Source organism: Silurus aristotelis, assembly GCF_946808225.1.
Source record: "Silurus aristotelis genome assembly, chromosome: 25".
In the NCBI taxonomy this organism is placed as follows: Eukaryota; Metazoa; Chordata; class Actinopteri; order Siluriformes; family Siluridae; genus Silurus; species Silurus aristotelis.
Genome location: NC_139598.1, coordinates 8909709 through 8929203, shown reverse-complemented (window position 1 = coordinate 8929203; position 19495 = coordinate 8909709). Strand labels below are relative to the sequence as shown.

Sequence of the window (19495 nt, the reverse complement as noted above, 5' to 3'; positions counted from 1 at the left end):
CATAATTCCCTCTGTCTTGAGTAGAGCCCCAGGGAAAGTGAAGCAGCCCAATAGCAAGCATTTAAACAAATCAGAACTCTTTTGGAGTAATATACTTTGGTCAGACAAAACAAAAACATCAATAATTTTGCAACATCTTAGCTCATCATGTTTAAAGAAGCTGAATCTGGGGAGAAGATTGCTATTTCAACATGAAAGTGACCTTGGATATACAGCAAAAATAAAAGAGGATGACCTAGTGAATGTATAGATTTTGAAATTGAGTCCATCAGGGAGCCTCGTAAGCTTGTGGAATTAAATATGATTTGCCAAAAGTAATGGGCCAAATTTGAAACACAATGCTGCAATAAGCGAATTACTTGTTACACTGGAAGTCTCAAAGCTGTAATTGCCAACAGCAGCATTGCAACAAAGCACTAATGTCTGGATTTTGTGGTTTCTAAATACTTTTTTCTATAAATTTTTGTTTTTAAATGTATCTTTGTGTATGCTTATAAATAAATCTGTTTATAATTAAAGCATGTAGTCAAAGACATTATGTATAAAAAATATTTATACACTGGCAGTACAGTATAAAAAAAAAAATGCTTATTCAGTGTGAAAAGCCCTCAAAATGAGGTCATACACAGAGGTGTTCTTGACATAATGTCCTGATGTGCTCATGTTACCTCTTTAATCCTCTAGATCCAAAATGGCTCTCCACCAACCTGGGCATCCTGACATGTATTGAGTGTTCAGGCATTCACAGGGAGATGGGAGTGCACATCTCTCGCATTCAGTCCATGGAACTGGACAAATTGGGGACATCAGAACTCTTGGTGGGTTATTCAGCTGCTCCATAGCTAATAAAATAGCTAATATTGGTTTATTGAGCTGTATAGCTGGTACATTCATTCCTCATGTTCTGCTTTTAGCTGGCCAAGAATGTTGGGAACAGTAATTTTAATGAGATTATGGAAGGAAATCTTCCTTTTCCATCTCCAAAGCCTACATCATCTAGTGATATGTGAGTAATTAAAGCTTCTCGCTTTATTACATATTTTTAAATAATCATTTGTGACCAAATGCAGTCGTTACATGTTCCTAGTTCTGTGACACTGTTTTTTTTAATACATTAGGACCATTCGCAAGGAGTTCATAAACGCCAAATACGTGGATCATAAATTTGCAAGGAAAACTTGCAGCTCTGCAGTTGCGAAGATGAACGACCTGTACAATGCCGTGAGGTCACATGATCTGTTGGCTCTCATCCAAGTGTATGCTGAAGGGGTAGAGCTAATGGAGCCACTTCCTGATGAAGGACAGGTAAGTCTAAGGTCTTGCTATAAAACGTATTGTTAACTACTTGACTTGGTGCTGACTGTTGAGTTAAATGTGTTTATTCTCATCCCCACGTGCCATTATTATATAGTGTAGATTATAAACGTTTAAGTAAATATGCAAGAATCTCATATTGTGTCTTTTATCTAAAGTGAGCTTAAACATATAGTTAATCAGCATTGTAGGTTTGCATTTCGAACAATATAAAATGTGGATACACCAATCAGGCATAACTTTATGACCACTGACCGGGAGAGTGAATAACACTGAATATCTTTTCAGCATGGCACCTGTTAGTGGGTGGGATATATGAGGCAGCAAGTGAACATTTTGTCCACAAAGTTGACGTGTTAAAAGCAGGAGAAATATGTGAGCGTAAGGATTGAGTGAGTTTAACGAGGGCCAAATTGTGAGTGTTTGACGACTGGGTCAGAGCATCTTCAAAACTGCAGCTCTTGTGGGGTTTCTGGTCTGCAGTGTTCAGTATCTATCAAAAGTGGTTCAAGGAAGGAACAGTGGTGAACCGCTGACAGGATCATGTGCGGTCAGAGTTCATTGATGCACACGGTGAGCAAAGGCTGGTCCGTGTGGTTCGATCTAACGAGCTTCAGTAGCTCAAATTGCTGAAGAAGTTAATACTGTTCATGCTCTAAAGGTCACGACTATTTTGGCAGCAAAATGGGGAACCAACACAATATTAAGCAGGTGGTCATAATGTTATGTCTGATCACCATGTTTTGTGTGACAATTAAACTTACTTATTTTATATATTTGTATTTGAATTTTGGTTCGGCTCTTTATTTTAATTAGATTTTCTAAATACTTTGTGAAAGGGATTAGTGGTTAGAGCTCTGCACTAAATGTTTTGCAGGAAGGTGGAGAGACAGCGCTGCACTATGCTGTGAAGACTGCTGACCACACATCACTGCACCTGGTCGACTTTCTGGTACAGAACAGGTGGAGGAACAATAACTTCTAGTTGCCTTAGTTACCATATTTGAAGGGAAAATGTGGTGTCATTTAACAATTCCCTGATTGGATAAATGTATTTTGGTTATGCGGTCCCTAGTTCAGTTTGAGTCGCCTCTGGGCTCCTACATGCTGGTAGGTAGTTTGAGTAGTTTAAGGCAGGGTTTACTCGTTTTTAACTATTTATACATGTAAACAATCTAAAGTCTCCTTGCATACTGCATTCATTTGAAGCAGCTTTTATACATTTGGTGCAATACCAAGATAAACAGTGGAGACAGAATAGCACAAAGTCCTCATCAGCCTGAACAAGCTAGAGCTTTAATTCAAATTGCATAAATATCAACTACTCAATCCTATTTCTGACTGAAAACAGGACAATTTTGGAATTTTATCTCCATTATACTAAAATTCTGCTCGACAAAAAGTGAAAAAAGCTTATGAAATTGCTAAATATTTTACTAGTCTACTTCAGACCGAAAGTATTTTGGATTTAGCATTTAGTGGATGCGGCTTTTAATCCGCCAGATGTACATGAAGTCACGTGTCTGGTATAAACCAGGCCAAAATCACCCGTGAGAATTCCTGTGCCCATGTGTGTAAGATGCTACATCTTGCCCAGTTTTTCTGGAATAGGTTCCAGGTCCTTGTTGACCAAAATACTGCATTACAAAAAAGGCATAATAGTAGAAGTAATAATAATAATAATAATAATAATAATAATACCACATCATTCCTGACATTACAGTAATTTTGTTCTTCTACCTGCATTGGTTCCTGCATTACTCATGTCCGAAGCATATCTTACTGTCCTTTCTAATGCCACAGCTTTAAGCATTCAAGCTAGCAAAGCTAAATCAATGTTGAGATCATTTTGTTTTTTTATTTAACATGCTATAGCATTGCATTTGCAAATGATTTTGTGTGTGCATGTGCTTAGTGGAAATCTGGACAAACAGACTGATAGAGGAAACACAGCCCTGCACTACTGCTGCATCTACGAAAAACATGAATGCCTCAAATTACTCCTGAGAGGCAAACCTGCTACTGACATCAGTGAGACACACACACACACACACACACACACACACACACACAGATGACATTTGGGGTAAAATAAAAAAAATAAAAAATGTAATACAGTTTTTTGTCTGAAATTTCAACCTTTGTTGCAACAACAATGAAATCAACCACAAACAGAGTCCACCCATCAACTTTTGTGTAAAGGAGAAGCTGCAGTGTCAGTTACAGTAGAAAGCTGTCTTTTCAGTTATGGAGGATTTATAACACGTGTTGCAATTATGTTGAGCATCTTCCTCATTTAACCTGTTTTAATGAAAAAATTAGAATGATTTAATTAGTAATAATGATCAGGTTTAGATCACAAATGGTTAGAATTACAAATTTAAACATTCTATCCCAGACCAGACTTTGACTATATGGAAAGAGTGACATTTGAGTAAAGGTCTTCATTTCTAAAGGCCATTCATAAACTATAGTATTGGTTTAAAAACACTTCTATATTGTCGGTTGCTGTTTGTGTTGTAATTTCTTACTGTCTGCCTCCATTCCTTATAGCCAATCACAATGGTGAAACATCACTGGATGTGGCCAGGCGGATGAGGATCGACCAGTCTGCAGAGGCAGTAAGTGAATAGTGTTGTGAAATGGCTATGCAGCCAGCAGTTCATGGACACTGGCAAGAATGTAATGAGCCAGTAGTTATTGAATTTCTTTTCATTGGATTTCTTTTATACCCTGCTAGACACTGGTAGATTTAGTTTTTTTTTATAGTACAGAACTTCACGAACTTTATGGTCATGTAGATTTAAATAACGTGTGCAATAGATAATATGAAAAAATATCTCATATTATTCATATTACAGATAATTTAACAAAGTTCCTTTTTTGGCAAATAAAAAGGTGAATTACATGATTAAAGGCTGCTACTGAGACTTTGTCCACTAGATGGCAGCAGAGATTTAAACAGAAAAATAATGTTTTTTTTGTTGTTGTTGTTTGTTTGTTTGTTTGTTTGTTTGTTTGTTTTTTTACAATTGCTTAAGTTGATTCAAGCTGCAGAGGGGAAATTCAATCCAAAGGTTCATGTTGAGTATGACTGGAATCTTAGACTTGAGGAAATGGATGAGAGTGATGATGAGCTTGACGATAAAGTGAGATATTCCACACTACACTTTGCTTTATTTTTACATTTCTAGAAAATTGGACATTTCTACTCTTAAACCAACACAATCATGTGCATAACTTTACCTTACCTATTCTCTTCCTCAGCCAAGTCCAATTAAAAAGGACCGGAGACCACAGAGTTTCTGTCACTCCTACAGCTTGTCTCCTCATGATAAACTCTCCCTCCCAGCTTTTCCTACCCAGCGGGATAAACCACGCCTCTCCTATGGCATGTTTACCAATCAGATATACAGTGTTTCCACTGACTGTCCCTCCTCTCCTGTCAGTGATGCACCACCTCTACCTCCCAGGAACATAGGAAAAGGTAAAGCAGACCTTAAGAACACACCAGTCATGCACAGAATTTGGCTTTCTCTTGTAAGTGATCTTTAGGCTGCCTACAGATGATTTCTTTTCACTAATCAATCTGCTGTTATATTTATCTGTGACCCAGAAATCATTTACATTTTTATCAACATTAAGATGCAATAATTTTCTAAACGTGGTCACATGAATAGAGGATGTTCAGGTTTGTAGACCATTTATTGATTTATTTCTTTTGTAAGTGTTATATAAAGTTACAGTAGTCTAAATGAAAAGTTTCCATAAAATTAGAAGTTCTAGGAGAAATCAGCTGATGATGTAATCAAATCTTTAACTAAAAATCTTCCCTAGACTTTTCCTTAAAACTTATACTACACAAATATACTTTCTCACAACCAAAAGTTAATGTGTATCCATTTGTGGCAATAAAAGGATAAATTCTGGAGCCAATTTATGAAAGTTAGTGAATAAGATGAGACTTAAGCTGGGGGGAAAAAAAGATTTTAAAAACTAAAGCACATTGTATGGACACAATGCTACAGGATCTGCAGTGGTCCATAGTCTGTAAATTAATTGACTGTAGGTGCACCCAAACACAAATACACATTCTGGACCTGAAAGCCTGAGATTTTTATAAATTTTTTCCCAAGGCCATGACTTAATTAGTTTTTTTTTTTTTTTTTTTTTTTCAATTTTTTCAATTACTTTTTTCATGCACATTTTCTATATATATATATATATATATATATATATATATATATATATATATATATATATAAAAGCGTTATCAGCTGAAGGCAGCTTTAAATGATCAAATATTTGATGTTGATTTAAATGTATTATTTGTTTAAGTCTTTACAGATTGCAGCATGTGGAAACATCTTTGTTTAGTAATATTCTATATATTTAAATATTTCCTATAATAATAATAATTCCTGACTAGGTTTAGTAACGGAACAGGCAGGTTTCTCTTAATACAACCAAAACCCTCGGTCTATACAGAGAAGAAACAAGCAGAGAGTGAGAGAGAAGAAGGGCTGGAAGTGGGAGGAGATAACAGACAGTGAGAGTGGAGGAAAGACAGGAAAATGGAGCGATTCAGTCAGACTAAACACTGCTTATTATCCACATTTTCAACACATTTTCTTTTAAATGATGTGAAGATGTATAGTTAATGCATCAGCAGGGAGGAGAACAGCCAGAGTACAACATAGCAGTGTCAGGTTAAGTGTTAAAGACTGAAACAGCAGTATAGGGCAGAAAAGTGTTTAAAATGAATAAACAGATTAGAATGGAATGCAATGTTGCTTTTTATAATTAAAATCCTTATTTCTTATTCTGCATTTTTATTTGCTATTTTTAAATTGTTTTTATGCTTTTATTAATGATACCCTCTATGAAAACTTCATCTTTCTCTTTCTCTTCTCTCTCTCTCTCTCTCTCTCTCTCTCTCTCTCTCTCTCTCTCTCTCTCTCTCTCTCTCTCTCTCTCTCTCTCTCACTTTTGCAGCTCCTTCTCTGGCATTCCTTGGTTCTCATTCACACTATGCTACTGTGACTTGCACTCGGCCATACATGAGTGACTATCTGCCTTTTTTGCTTCTTTCCTTTCCTTTTTAACCTTGATATGACCTCTTGTGAATCTTTAATGACATCACAAGACGTTTATTACACTAACACTGCATTGTGATTAGAAACAGAATTTTGTGGCTTCAGCATTTACAGTGAGAGGAAAACTCTTTACACAGACATGTTTAGTGCATCTCTCCATTTCACGTTTACAGATTGACTTTGTACTCATAAATACGAATAAACGTGTGTATTCATAAGCATTACAAGTTGTGTTTAAAACAATGAAATTGATAAGGGGAAAATGATTCAGACCCCACAAATGAACATCATTAGAGCATTGTTTTAAACTGTGACTGACAATTACTGCTCTAAAACATCTAGATTTTTGGAGCACTTTGGATTAATTATGGCCCATTCATCTTTCCAAATCGTCTTCAACTCCCCCAAGGTGTCATTGGTCTTTTTGATGAACTTGCAGATTTAAAATCTTTTGTAAAGTCTGGTATGTGCCAGATGTCTTGTGAATCACTTCTCTTCTATATGGAGATTATTGTGGAGCAGTTTAGATGTTTTCTGTTTAATTGTTGGTTCTTCTGCTTTCAGGTTGTCTTGCTTGTTTTTTTTTTTTGTTTGTTTTTTTTGTTTGTTTTTTGTTTTTTTTGGAAGGTCGACTTCTGACTTACATATATGGAGAACATGTTATTCATATTCAATTTAATTCAATTCATTTTTATTTGTATAGTGCTTTTAACAATGAACATTGTCTCAAAGCAGCTTTACACAGATAATGTGGTGATTAAAAGAAAATATGTTCTTTGGATGTTAATGTTATTTCATATAAATCATTTAAGTATTTTATAATAATAATAATAATAATAATAATAATAATAATAGTACAATAATAATGTTGCTGAGAGCTTAAGGAAAGATTTTTATCTTTAACATGATCTTATACACCAGGTGCAATCTGCAAGAGAACATTTATTTGCAGCAATTAACTTCTGCAGTCAATGACTGCCTGAAATCTAGAACCCATATACTCTGGCAGGTTTTTACCGTGCATGTTTTAATGGCAAGAAATGTTCATCTGGAGTTTCATGGAATAGGTTTTTATGCTTATAAATACATACCTTGTTTTTTCTAGATATTTGACCGGTACAATGCTTTGTGTGTAAATTTGAAAAGGATTTATTCACTGAGGGTATAAGAGAAACGCAAGTGTCCAAATACTTTCCTCTCACTATATATTGACTGACTATTTTCACTGTTTGCTTCTTAACATGATGCTGACACTACTAATGACCTGAATACACATGTTTTGTGTCATTTCTATTTTCATTGCAGTTTAACTGCATGATGAGTTGCTGCAGAAGTGTTTTATCAGAGCTTTGCCTGAGCTGTTGCGCATCTTTTCTTGGTGATCTTAGACTGAGCTTTTTATTGGTTGCTAAAGTACAGAAATGATCTAACTGTATGCTTTAGTGTACTATATCTTATCTTATCTTAATGACTAACAAACCCTGAGAGATTTAGTTTTAGAAAATCTTTCTGTCTGAATGTTCCACGGTGTCTGCGTTTTGTTGTGCGGATGTTTGTTCAGTGAATTCTACTAATGCATTTCACCCATATGTTCATTTCCTTCTGTTTTTTGGAGTGATTATGGAGTCCCTCATTTTCTTCCAGAATAAACCAGAGATCTAGCTTTTTTTGAAAAGTGTTCTGCACCGTCTCTGTATTTGCCTAATTTAGCTTTGTTCTTAAAAATAGATTTTGATCACCATTTACTCAATTTTGGGTCACGTTTAGTACAAACATATGTAGCACTGATTTCTCAGTGAGAGCTGTGTAATGTAATGTGATCATTTATCAAAGATAGAGTTAAATTTTAACCTTAAGTGTGTTTATGGAAAATGTCTAAGCATATGCATCTCAGTCTCACTCCCTGCAAAGATCAACCTCAATTCCCAAAAAAGTTGGTACGCTGTGTAAGCTGTAAATAAAAACAGAATCAGTCTACAAATCTCAAAACCCATTTTTTATTTACAAAAGAACATAGAAAACACCTAAAATGTTTCAAATGAATCTCACATATTTTGAACACGTATTCAAACAGTTAATAAATAGTGAAATATTGTATCACTACATGCAAACCACATTGTACATGTACAGTAATGTGTGTTCTGTTACATTCCCCCTTATACTGCTGCAATTTGCTAATGATTAACATTGTTTCATTTGTAATTTTCGATAAAATGATGTTATATACATTTATAACTTTGTTTAATGTCCTTAAACCCCTGTGACTAAGTTTATCTTATAGCAGCTATAAACATTTTTTGTTAAGTAAGATTAAATGTATTCATTTATACCTAAAATCCACTTCTAAAATCATAAATACACTGATGCTGTTGGTTCAGATTTTTCCAGCACACTCAGTATATATAGTTGTGTAAGAGTATTGAGTCATCATTACACTGTCTGGTGTAACACAGAAAGGGACAGATCCCTTATTACATCCAGCTTAAAGTTTCTTCTTTCGTATCATCTTTAGGAGACTCATTCGATTACTGTTATCCAAAATCTTATTTAACAATCTGCCTTGTTAAATAACACTTTTAATGAACTGTTTATTATTAGCCATGCGTTATGTAGGTAGCCTGTCCAAGTCTGTAAATGAACAGTTACTATAGAAACAGTACTGTAATAGACTGACGACGGGCATTTGTATCTGTGATTTGTATTGCAGTTGGAAGTTTTTTCAGAATTGCAGATAGAGAAAATAAATCAACACCTTCTACCTGATGAGATTTAAGAAAACAAGCATGCTCTTAGTTAAATGTGACTGCTGCGTATTAACATGAATATTTTTTATTCTGTTACATGCAAAACCTAAATACAGTTAAAATACCGTTTAAAATACAGAGTAGCTGAACTTGACCTGGCTTCTTTCTTTTCCTGACCATTTGCTATTCTTTCCTTTATAGTTTCCCACTTCCTCACTTTTTTTTATCAGAACAGTTGACGATATCAGTCATTGTTTTTGCCCATGATATCGTTGCATGCTATTGTGATTTTTGTTTTTTGTGGTTTTTTTTTTTACCCTTGTTCTAGCAACACCATCGTCGTCATCCTCCCCTCTCTCCCCTGGCTCGCAGATTCCTGCTAACAGCAGCTCCACACTGTCCAAGAAGAGACCCCCGCCCCCTCCCCCTGGTCACAAACGCACACTGTCTGACCCTCCTACCCCACTCTCATACTCACCCGTGTGTAAAGGTGCGCTCTCACAAGTCTTTTTACACCACTCAAGCTAAACCAAGGACTCCATGCCTCTTACCTGGCTTGACATGTCAGGTGTAGATCATTTTGACTTTAATACAATTCGGACGTTAAGAAAAATGTCTATATCCCCAAATTTGAATGGTTTTGTGGTGTAATAAAAGAAACCAAGATAAACTATGTAGGATTTTGTTCCACTTTTACTGTACAGTTCTGTATGAACGTATTGGAACGACAAGATCCTTTCATTTGTTTGTACTGTTGTTCATTTGTTTGAGATCCAAAGATGAATTTGAGATGATTTTCCAATCAGAATGTATGTATAATATAATGTGTATAAGCATCTCTAAAGCATGCTGCCACCATGGGAATACTGCTTTTGGCTGATAAGATGACTGAAGGTTCTTGGTCTCATCAGAGCATTGCCACATTGTTTTAAGGGATTTATGTAGACTTGGATCATCATATTTTTTTTATCATAATTTTTAGATATTTGCAATGGTGAAATATTGTTTTTCTTTAAATTTTGATTTATTTGCCGTACGATTACTTTTCAACACAAATTTTAATGGGATTGGTTCATTCTGAGCACAAACACTTGCTCAAATATATAAAAAGGGTCTGCAGACTTATGCAGGAAAAAAAATTTTTGAGTTTTTTTTTTTTTTGGTTTCCTCAATCACATCAATGGTAGAAAAACTTACATTATTTCTCTTGGTTTCATTCTTTGCATCACAATATCCTTCTATTTGTATTCCCACTGTATTTACTGTAAAATTAAATGTATTTACTGTAAAATTAAATGTAATAATGACCATTGGGCTTTGCTGGTTTTCTAATTCCTGCAAGTTTAGGACTGATTTATACTTCTGCACTTGTGTATCTGTGAGCAGGTCAGGGTGAAGTCATAATACTTGCATATTATGTAAACATGTCCACTAGGGGGTATGCCACATGAACCACAACAAAAAGTGTAAAATAATTACCAGCTCTGATCAATTATAAACCAAGTCAGATTTCAATGAAAGCATTTCTGTAGCATTTTCTTTGACTTTCTTTGACTAAATTGAAGCAGACTGTGTTTTAAATACTAATAGACTTCATTAAAAAGTCTCAGTTAAATAATGGTTCAATAATTTTAGCCACTACGTCTACTATAAAACCTTGTACATTATATTTACACGTCCAGAGCATGAACTTAGCTAGAGCAATTCAGTGCTGCACAAGAAATATTTTGGGTATTTTTTACCCATATGCTAGTTTTCCATCTTTATTAAAATGTGAATGTTATGTCTGAATGTTATGTAAAATGTTAGTCTGAGGCCAATTTATCCTTACAATTATTTTAAATGTATTCAGATTTTTCCATAAACCTGAAAGAAAATTTTAATTCTCAGGATGTAACTACACCGACTTCATCGGCAACCAGTAAGATGATGTACAACACAGTATGCACATTTATGACTTACTCACGCAAGCAAGTGTGTCCCTGCATGTCTGCTCCTTGTGATGCAGAAGTATAAGCCAGAGCTCTTATTTTTATATGTGATGTCCTGTTGTGTATTGGCTTGAGTGGCATATGTTTGAGATGAGTGAAATCACATTTATTCTTATTTGTATTGTCCATCTTTCTCTACTTCTTTTTCCTGTTGTTATACTTATCTATACTTTTAGGAAGCGACTCCACACCTCTTCAGATCAATAAACTGTCTCCCATAACAAACCGATTTGAAGGTATACTACAACAGAGGTAAATAAAATGAATCAGAATGTCACTGAGTTGAATGTGGTTTTGGTTCTGGTTACATTATGAACATCGATAAAATAGACACCCTGTTGCCATGGCATTTTTGGCTTTTTTTTCTGCAAGCACTTCAGAATTAATATCATTGCTGGCATCACATCCTGTCTGTCTGAAGAAGCAGGAACATTAATTAGTCATTTTACTGGGGTTTTATGCTTGTAAAGTCCTAGGCTTTATGTCACACTAGAGTCCTATGAAACCACTCAGGCAGCTGAATTGTGTGGCCTTTGTGGTGAAGGTGGACCATGAACAGAGTTCATTTGCATCGGAAAGGTCACACAAGACAGTATATTTATATCTATGCTTTCATCTCTATTTAAGTTATTCTTGTTACCAGCCATTGCTTTGTTTACAGAGGCAAAGCAGATATGGTTGAGTAGAAACACAGTTCCACAGATAGTCTTTTTGTAGCCTTCCAAATAGGCGTTTTGAACGAAGCATTCATTTAAAATTTTACTCCTCACCAAAGCATAAATCATAATTACATTTTACATGTGATTTTTTTTAATCAATTTATTAAAAAAGCTGTGTTTATTATAATTAGGTTTAACTTCCACAGACTTTGATCAGCAGACATACTGGTTAAAAGCCTGAGACCAGTATGTATATATATTATATAGTCCTGCAAGAATCAACATTTTGTTCTGTTTATTTGGTGTCTATTATGTAACTCAAATGTGTCTTGTTAAATGGTTTGATTGTCAATTATTATATATTAGTTATAATATACTTATCGATTTTGCAAAAAAATTTTTATTCATGAATTTGTTTGTTTGTTCCTCAGCACAGCGTCGAGTACCACTAAAGCTACGCTTGGCCCAAGGGTCCTTCCCACACTACCTCAGAAGTGTACGTTACTTTTTTATCTTACCTAATAGATTTCTAGCCATTAAATATGACAGTTATGCTTTTTTTCTGCGTCACCTTTTAGTTGTTCTTCGTAAGACAGAAACAATACACCACCCATCAGTGGACAAACCCAGCCAGCCTCCAGAGCCATTGCTGTTCCAGAAGTCTCCTCCAGGGTCAGACACGCCACTGAAAGTCCATGTACTTGATAAACCCCAGCCAGGGGATCTTCAACCTAAACCCCAGAGCTCAGAGTTACCACCTAAACCTGGAGAACTACCCCCAAAACCACAGTCCTTTGATCTGCCTCCTAAACCTCAGCTGGGAGACCTACCACCCAAACCTCAACTCAAGGACCTCCCACCCAAACCACTACTTTCTGACCTCTCAAATCCCAAACCTGGAGTCCCTGAACCTGTGCACAAGCTCTCTCCTGCAGAGTTGGCTCACAAACCCGAGCCCGATGACATGCCAGTTACTAATCAACAAGCTGAACCAATACCTCAGCTCACCCACTCCACTGAAGACACCAACGGGAGCCTGGCGTCCGGTCCAGAAACTCCAATACCGCTTCCGAGGAAAATCAGTACAGTGAGTTGATGCTCTATATAGATCTATACCTGTACGGGAAATGCATAGTAATTTTTTTCTTCATTTGAATGTAGGGAAAGATTAAACTGCGGCGAGTAAAGACCATCTACGACTGTCAGGCAGACAATGACGATGAGCTCACTTTTGTAGAGGGCGAGGTCATTGTGGTAACAGGGGAGGAGGATCAAGAGTGGTGGGTGAGTAGAACATTTTTAATGATCTATTTTTAAGGTGCGCTGCAAAAATCAATGAAATTTTTTTTTTATACAAGACCAGAGTCAATTCTGCAGCATTTGAGTGACCACCTGCATAAGAGTGCCACAGTTCAACTTTATCTGCTGTGACTGTGATTTTAATGGATCATGTAAACACACACACCCCCTACTGCACACCTAAAAATAAAAAAAAAGTAAAGAAATGAGTTTACCCCTTGATTCAAGCTGTACATAAACATATTTATTCATAAATTATTTGTAGAAGAAATCTGCTAATCAAATAAAAATCTGTAATTTTGGAAAACCGGACTGATCTTTATCTTAATATATCAATTATAAAAAAATATATATATATTAATTATGTATTACAGAGTTAACATTTTTTTTACAGTAATTCTACTTTTTTCTGTAATAAAGAAAAAACTGTTAGGTTTCATAATTTCTAGTTAGTACAAATTAGCATGGGTTTTTTTCTTAAAGGGACAGGGCTAATTTGGGTGTGTGGGAGTCTGAATATATATATATATATATATATATATACACTTCCTGTCCTCAAAATAAAAAGTCACACACTCTTATATTTTGTTGGACTGCCTTTAGCTTTGATTGCGGCACGCATGCACTGCGGCATCATTTCGATAAGCTTCTGCAATGTCTAAATATTTATAACCGTCCAGAGTTGCAGAAATTTTTAACCCAGTATTTATGATTGGAGAGTCGGACCGCTGCACAAAGACTTCTTCAGCACATCACAAAGATTCTCAATGGGTTAAGGTCTGGACTCTTCCTGAACCACTCTTTCACAATTTGAGCCCGATGAATCTTGGCATTGTCATCTTTTGTGTGTGTGTGTGTGTGTGTGTGTGTGTGTGTGTGTATATATATATATATATATATATATATATATATATATATATATATATATATATATATATATATATATATATATATATATACAGTGAGGAAAATAAGTATTTGAACACCCTGCTATTTTGCAAGTTCTCCCACTTAGAAATCATGGAGGGGTCTGAAATTGTCATCGTAGGTGCATGTCCACTGTGAGAGACATAATCTAAAAAAAAAAAATCCAGAAATCACAATATATGATTTTTAAACTATTTATTTGCATGATACAGCTGCAAAAAAGTATTTGAACACCTGTCTATCAGCTAGAATTCTGACCCTCAAAGACCTGTTAGTCTGCCTTTAAAATGTCCACCTCCACTACATTTATTATCCTAAATTAGATGCACCAGTTTGAGGTCGTTAGCTGCATAAAGACACCTGTCCACCCCCTACAATCAGTAAAAATCCAACTACTAACATGGCCAAGACCAAAGAGCTGTCCAAAGACACTAGAGACAAAATTGTACACCTCCACAAGGCTGGAAAGGGCTACGGGGAAATTGTCAAGCAGCTTGGTGAAAAAAGGTCCACTGTTGGAGCAATCATTAGAAAATGGAAGAAGCTAAACATGACCGTCAATCTCCCTCGGACTGGGGCTCCGTGCAAGATCTCACCTCGTGGGGTCTCAATGATCCTAAATAAGGTGAGAAATCAGCCCAGAACTACACGGGAGGAGCTGGTCAATGATCAATGGTCAATGTTCCGTTTCCAAGGTTACTGTTGGTAATACACTAAGACGTCATGATTTGAAATCATGCATGGCACGGAAGGTTCCCCTGCTTAAACCAGCACATGTCCAGGCACATCTTATGTTTGCCAATGACCATTTGGATGATCCAGAGGAGTCATGGGAGAAAGTCATGTGGTCAGATGAGACCAAAATAGAACTTTTGGGTCATAATTCCACTAAACATGTTTGGAGGAAGAAGAATGATGAGTACCATCCCAAGAACACCATCCCTACTGTGAAGCATGAGGGTGGTAGCATCATGCTTTGGGGGTGTTTTTCTGCACATGGGACAGGGCGACTGCACTGTATTGAGAGGCTGACCGGGGCCATGTATTACGAGATTTTGGGGAACAACCTCCTTCCCTCAGTTAGAGCATTGAAGATGGGTCGAGGCTGGGTCTTTCAACATGTCAATGACCCGAAGCACACAGCCAGGATAACCAAGGAGTGGCTCTGTAAGAAGCATATCAAGGTTCTGGCATGGCCTAGCCAGTCTCCAGACCTAAACCCAATAGAGAATCTTTGGAGGGAGCTCAAACTCCGTGTTTCTCAGCGACAGGCAAGAAATCTGACTGATCTAGAGAAGATCTGTGTGGAGGAGTGGGCCAAAATCCCTCCTGCAGTGTGTGCAAACCTGGTGAAAAACTACAGGAAACGTTTGGCCTCTGTAATTGCAAACAAAGGCTACTGTACCAAATATTAACATTGACTTTCTCAGGTGTTCAAATACTTATTTGCAGCTGTATCATACAAATAAATAGTTAAAAAATCATACATTATGATTTTTGGATTTTTTTTTTTTTAGATTATGTCTCTTACAGTGGACATGCACCTACGATGACAATTTCAGACCCCTCCATGATTTGTAAGTGGGAGGACTTGCAAAATAGCAGGGTGTTCAAATACTTATTTTCCTCACTATATATATATATTGCATTGATAAATTGTGTATATATACAGTGCATTGCAAAAGTATTCATACCCCTTGAATATTTCCACATTTTGTCATGTTATAACCACAAATTTAAATGTATTTTATTGGGATTTTATGTTAGAGACCAACACAAAATATCACATAATTGTGAAGTGGAAAGAAAATTATACATTGTGTTAAAGATTTTTTACGATTAAAAATCTGAAACGTGCGACGTGCATATGTATTCAGACCCCTTTACTCTGATACCCTGAAATAAAATCCAGTGCAATCAACTGCCTTCAGAAGTCACCTAAATAGTAATTATAGTCTACCTGTGTGTACTTAAATCCCAGTATAATTACAGCTGTTCTGTGAACATTAGTGAGCAAACTGCATCATAAAGACTAAAGAACACACCAGACAAGTCAGGGATAAAGTTGTGGCGAAGTTTAAAGCAGAGTTAGGTTATAAAAATATATCCCAAGCTTTAAACATCTCACAGAGCACTGTTCAGTCCATCTTACAAAAATGGAAAGAGTATGGCACAGCTGCTAACTTACCAAGACATGACCGTCCACCTAAACTGACAGGCTGGCAAGGAGAGCATTGATCCAAGAAGCAGCCAGAAGGCCTATGGTAACTATGGAGTAGCTGCAGAGATCAACAGCTCAGGTGGGAGAGTCTGTCCACAGGACAACTATTAGTCGTGCACTCCACCAATCTGGCTATTATAAAAGATTGGCAAGACGAAAGCCATTGTTAACAAAAAAAACATTTAGGTCTCGTTTGCAGTTTGCCACAAGCCTTGTAGGCGACACAGCAAACATGTGGAAGAAGGTGCTGTGGTCAGATGAGAGCAAAATTTAACTTTTTGGCCTACATGCAGAATGCTGCAGTATGTGTGTGAAAACCTAACACTGCACGTCAGTTTGAACACACCAACCCCACCGAGAAACATAGTGGTGGCAGCATCATGCTGTGGGAATACTTTTTTCAGCAGGGACAGGGAAGCTGGTAGATGGGAATATGGATGGAGCTAAATACAGGGCAATCCTGGAAAAAACCTATTAGAGGCTGCAAAAGACTTGAGACTGGGGCCGGAGTTCATCTTCCAGCAGGACAACGGTCAGAGCTACAATGGAATGGTTGGGATCAAAGCATAATTATCTGTTAGAATGGCCCAATCAAAGTCCAGACCTAAATCCTATTGAGATTAAATATTTGAATTGAAAATTGCTGTTTACAGACGTTCTCCATCCAATCTGGACACAACTGCATGCCACACTTTTTATATTTTATGTGTTCTAAACACAATGTATAATTTTATTTTCACTATACAATTATGCAATATTTTGTGTTGGTCTCTCACATAAAATCCAAATAAAAAACATTTAAGTTTGTGGTTATAACATGACAAAATGTGAAAATATATAAGGGGTATGAATACTTTTGCAATGCACTGTGTATATACACAATTTATAAATGCACAATGTTTTCCACAGACCATTATTACTGATGGACCACATTATAAACTCTGGACTGCTCTGGGCAGTTAAACACAGAAGATGCTGCAGAATGAAAAAATTGAGGAAAGGGAGAATCATCCGCTTCTGCCACAAAAAAGTTTGCCTAATTCAGTTTTTTCTTGCGATTCTGACTATTTCTCGCAATTTCAACTTTTTTTTTTCGGGCAGTGTCACCCCTCTGCATTGCCAGAAATCTTTACACATTGAAAATTAAATGGGCTACAATCTGTAAAATCGCATAGTTTCAAAATAAGCCTTCGATTCCTGGAGACTCTGTCTAACAATCAGCTGTGGAGGAGACGGACCAAGACCGATGAAGCAGAGGAGCCTCGTTCATACACCAACAGCCTCAAACTTCAGTCCGACAACATTGTTACCAGTGGATGCACCAGAAATGTCGGATGTTTGCGAGAAATAGACAGAATTGCGAGAAAATAGTTGGAATTAGGCAAACGGGCTTCCATATGATTCAGGCCAAAGCAAATGACAAGTTTCCAAAGTTTATCATTTCAAATGTAAACGTAAATAAAACACTGTACAGTGCTTTTACTTTATTTTTATTATTTGTATATGCATTTTGACATAATATGGCAATTAAATGGGTTTAGTTTTTACTGATATTCTTGTTTGCAATTTCAGCAATAAAATACTTTTAAAAGACCAGTCTCATTTTCTCTTGTATATTTAGTATTGCTCTTTAATGAAGAAACTCCTTATCCAATTAATTGATAGCTACAACCCTAATTATAATATCACAATATTTCAGAGGTAATATATCTTATTTATATCTAATCAGAATTTTTTTTATTAAAGATATACTTTTCAGACTACTTACTATGCATGCCAATGTTTTTTTTCCTTCCCTGAACATTAAATTACGCCAAAAGCTATACCAATTATTTTTTTTGTCTCGCTTCCTCCTCAGATTGGACATATAGAAGGCCAGCCAGAGAGAAAAGGCGTTTTCCCCATGTCTTTTGTCCATATCCTGTCTGACTGACATCAATTACTGATTCTGAAGCCCAAAACCTTCCCACCTTGCTCATCTCCTATAAAGAGAAAGCTGTAAATAGCTCTTGGAACCGCCACAGGACCATTAAAACGAGAAAATAAGCACCACAAAAAAAGATGCAAAAATTTTGAAACCTCTTATTAACTTCCTCCCCGAAACAGAGGTGCGAGGCGAATGATGAGTGTGTTTCCATTCCTGTTCAGCACAGCTGAAACCGCTCCCAGCATTTAGCCACATCCTTTACTTCAGTTGTTTCTCAGTTGCTTTTGTATACAATAACTGTACATGATGTTGGCTGCACACAAATATACACAGGAGTTAATGTGTGTAAATATGTAAACCTGTGTTAGAGTGGCTAGAGAGTAAAATGTGTATACTTGGATCCTGCCTGCCAGCTGTCCATTCCAGGGCCAGTACTGTACAGACAGTGAAGTGTATTAATGCAAATGAATTATTGTTGATTGAATTTAAAATAACACACTTAAGGTGATGGATTGTCATTACCGTTGGAAAAGTGTTCAGGCTTGTTTTATATCCACATACCACTATTGCACAGCCAGTGATTATGATTACAATTATTCACTCTTCTTTTGCTTGTAACATAAGGAACCTGTAATATGCTCATACCTATTGTGGTAAACTCTTCGGTGGCCTTGTCCTATGTATTAGTTACCACATCTAGTGAGGTAAACCTCTATATTTCTGTTTGATATTCAGCCTAGCCAAGATAGTTTCTTTGTTTAAGAGCGTAGTCTTTGTCCTCTAACCATCTCATCCTCTTGATCAGTGCAAATTGACTGTAGTAAGATGGCTAATACTTGAAGCATTCAATGCATAGGAAATCTTTTGGTTGACCAAAAAAAAAAAAAAAGTACTGAAGAATTAACATTTATGGCAATGCCAATTTAAGATTATGAAGCACTGTAGTCATGTATAAGTGGGTGCTACATTTATCCTGAGCAACTTACCAACTGTTAAGGCATGGAGGTTTTGGGGCACTTGGGCTACTGCAAATGAACTAATGCATAAGCCTGGAGCAAAGTTACATGCCACCCTCCAAGCTTTAATAAACAGTGACCGGTTGTATTGTTAATGTGATCAGTTTTAAAAAAAATAAAATGCCCTTTCTGATGGAAGGTTTAAAAGTAATGCATGTGTCCTGGTTGTATTTTACATAAGACTGCATATTGTACAATAGCAAAAAAATGTATATGCCTACCACTGAGCAGCTTGCCACCTTTTTATGCCAAAGTATTAATTACTGCTAACACAGGTAATAAATGTAATCCTTTGCTTTGA

At 36.3% G+C, this 19495-nt stretch overlaps 1 protein-coding gene across 3 annotated transcripts in view; it reads left to right on the top strand.

Annotated features, from left to right (window-relative positions):
* asap1b (ArfGAP with SH3 domain, ankyrin repeat and PH domain 1b) overlaps positions 1–19342 on the top strand; it is a 77644-nt gene extending 58302 nt beyond the window's left edge. The window contains exons 17-30 of one of the 3 annotated variants that reach the window (XM_083529855.1): positions 685–818; positions 915–1006; positions 1119–1305; positions 2192–2277; positions 3230–3345; positions 3868–3935; positions 4356–4463; positions 4582–4801; positions 9483–9644; positions 11322–11397; positions 12236–12300; positions 12383–12891; positions 12966–13088; positions 18110–19342. In XM_083529855.1, coding sequence (XP_083385981.1) covers positions 685–818; positions 915–1006; positions 1119–1305; positions 2192–2277; positions 3230–3345; positions 3868–3935; positions 4356–4463; positions 4582–4801; positions 9483–9644; positions 11322–11397; positions 12236–12300; positions 12383–12891; positions 12966–13088; positions 18110–18184 — 2021 coding nt within the window. In that variant the 3' untranslated portion in view covers positions 18185–19342. Of the gene's footprint in view, positions 1–684; positions 819–914; positions 1007–1118; positions 1306–2191; positions 2278–3229; positions 3346–3867; positions 3936–4355; positions 4464–4581; positions 4802–6309; positions 6379–9482; positions 9645–11321; positions 11398–12235; positions 12301–12382; positions 12892–12965; positions 13089–18109 lie in introns of all 3 variants that reach the window. The other 2 variants (XM_083529856.1, XM_083529857.1) reach the window with 2 other exon arrangements.
* Positions 19343–19495: the final 153 nt, after the last annotated feature.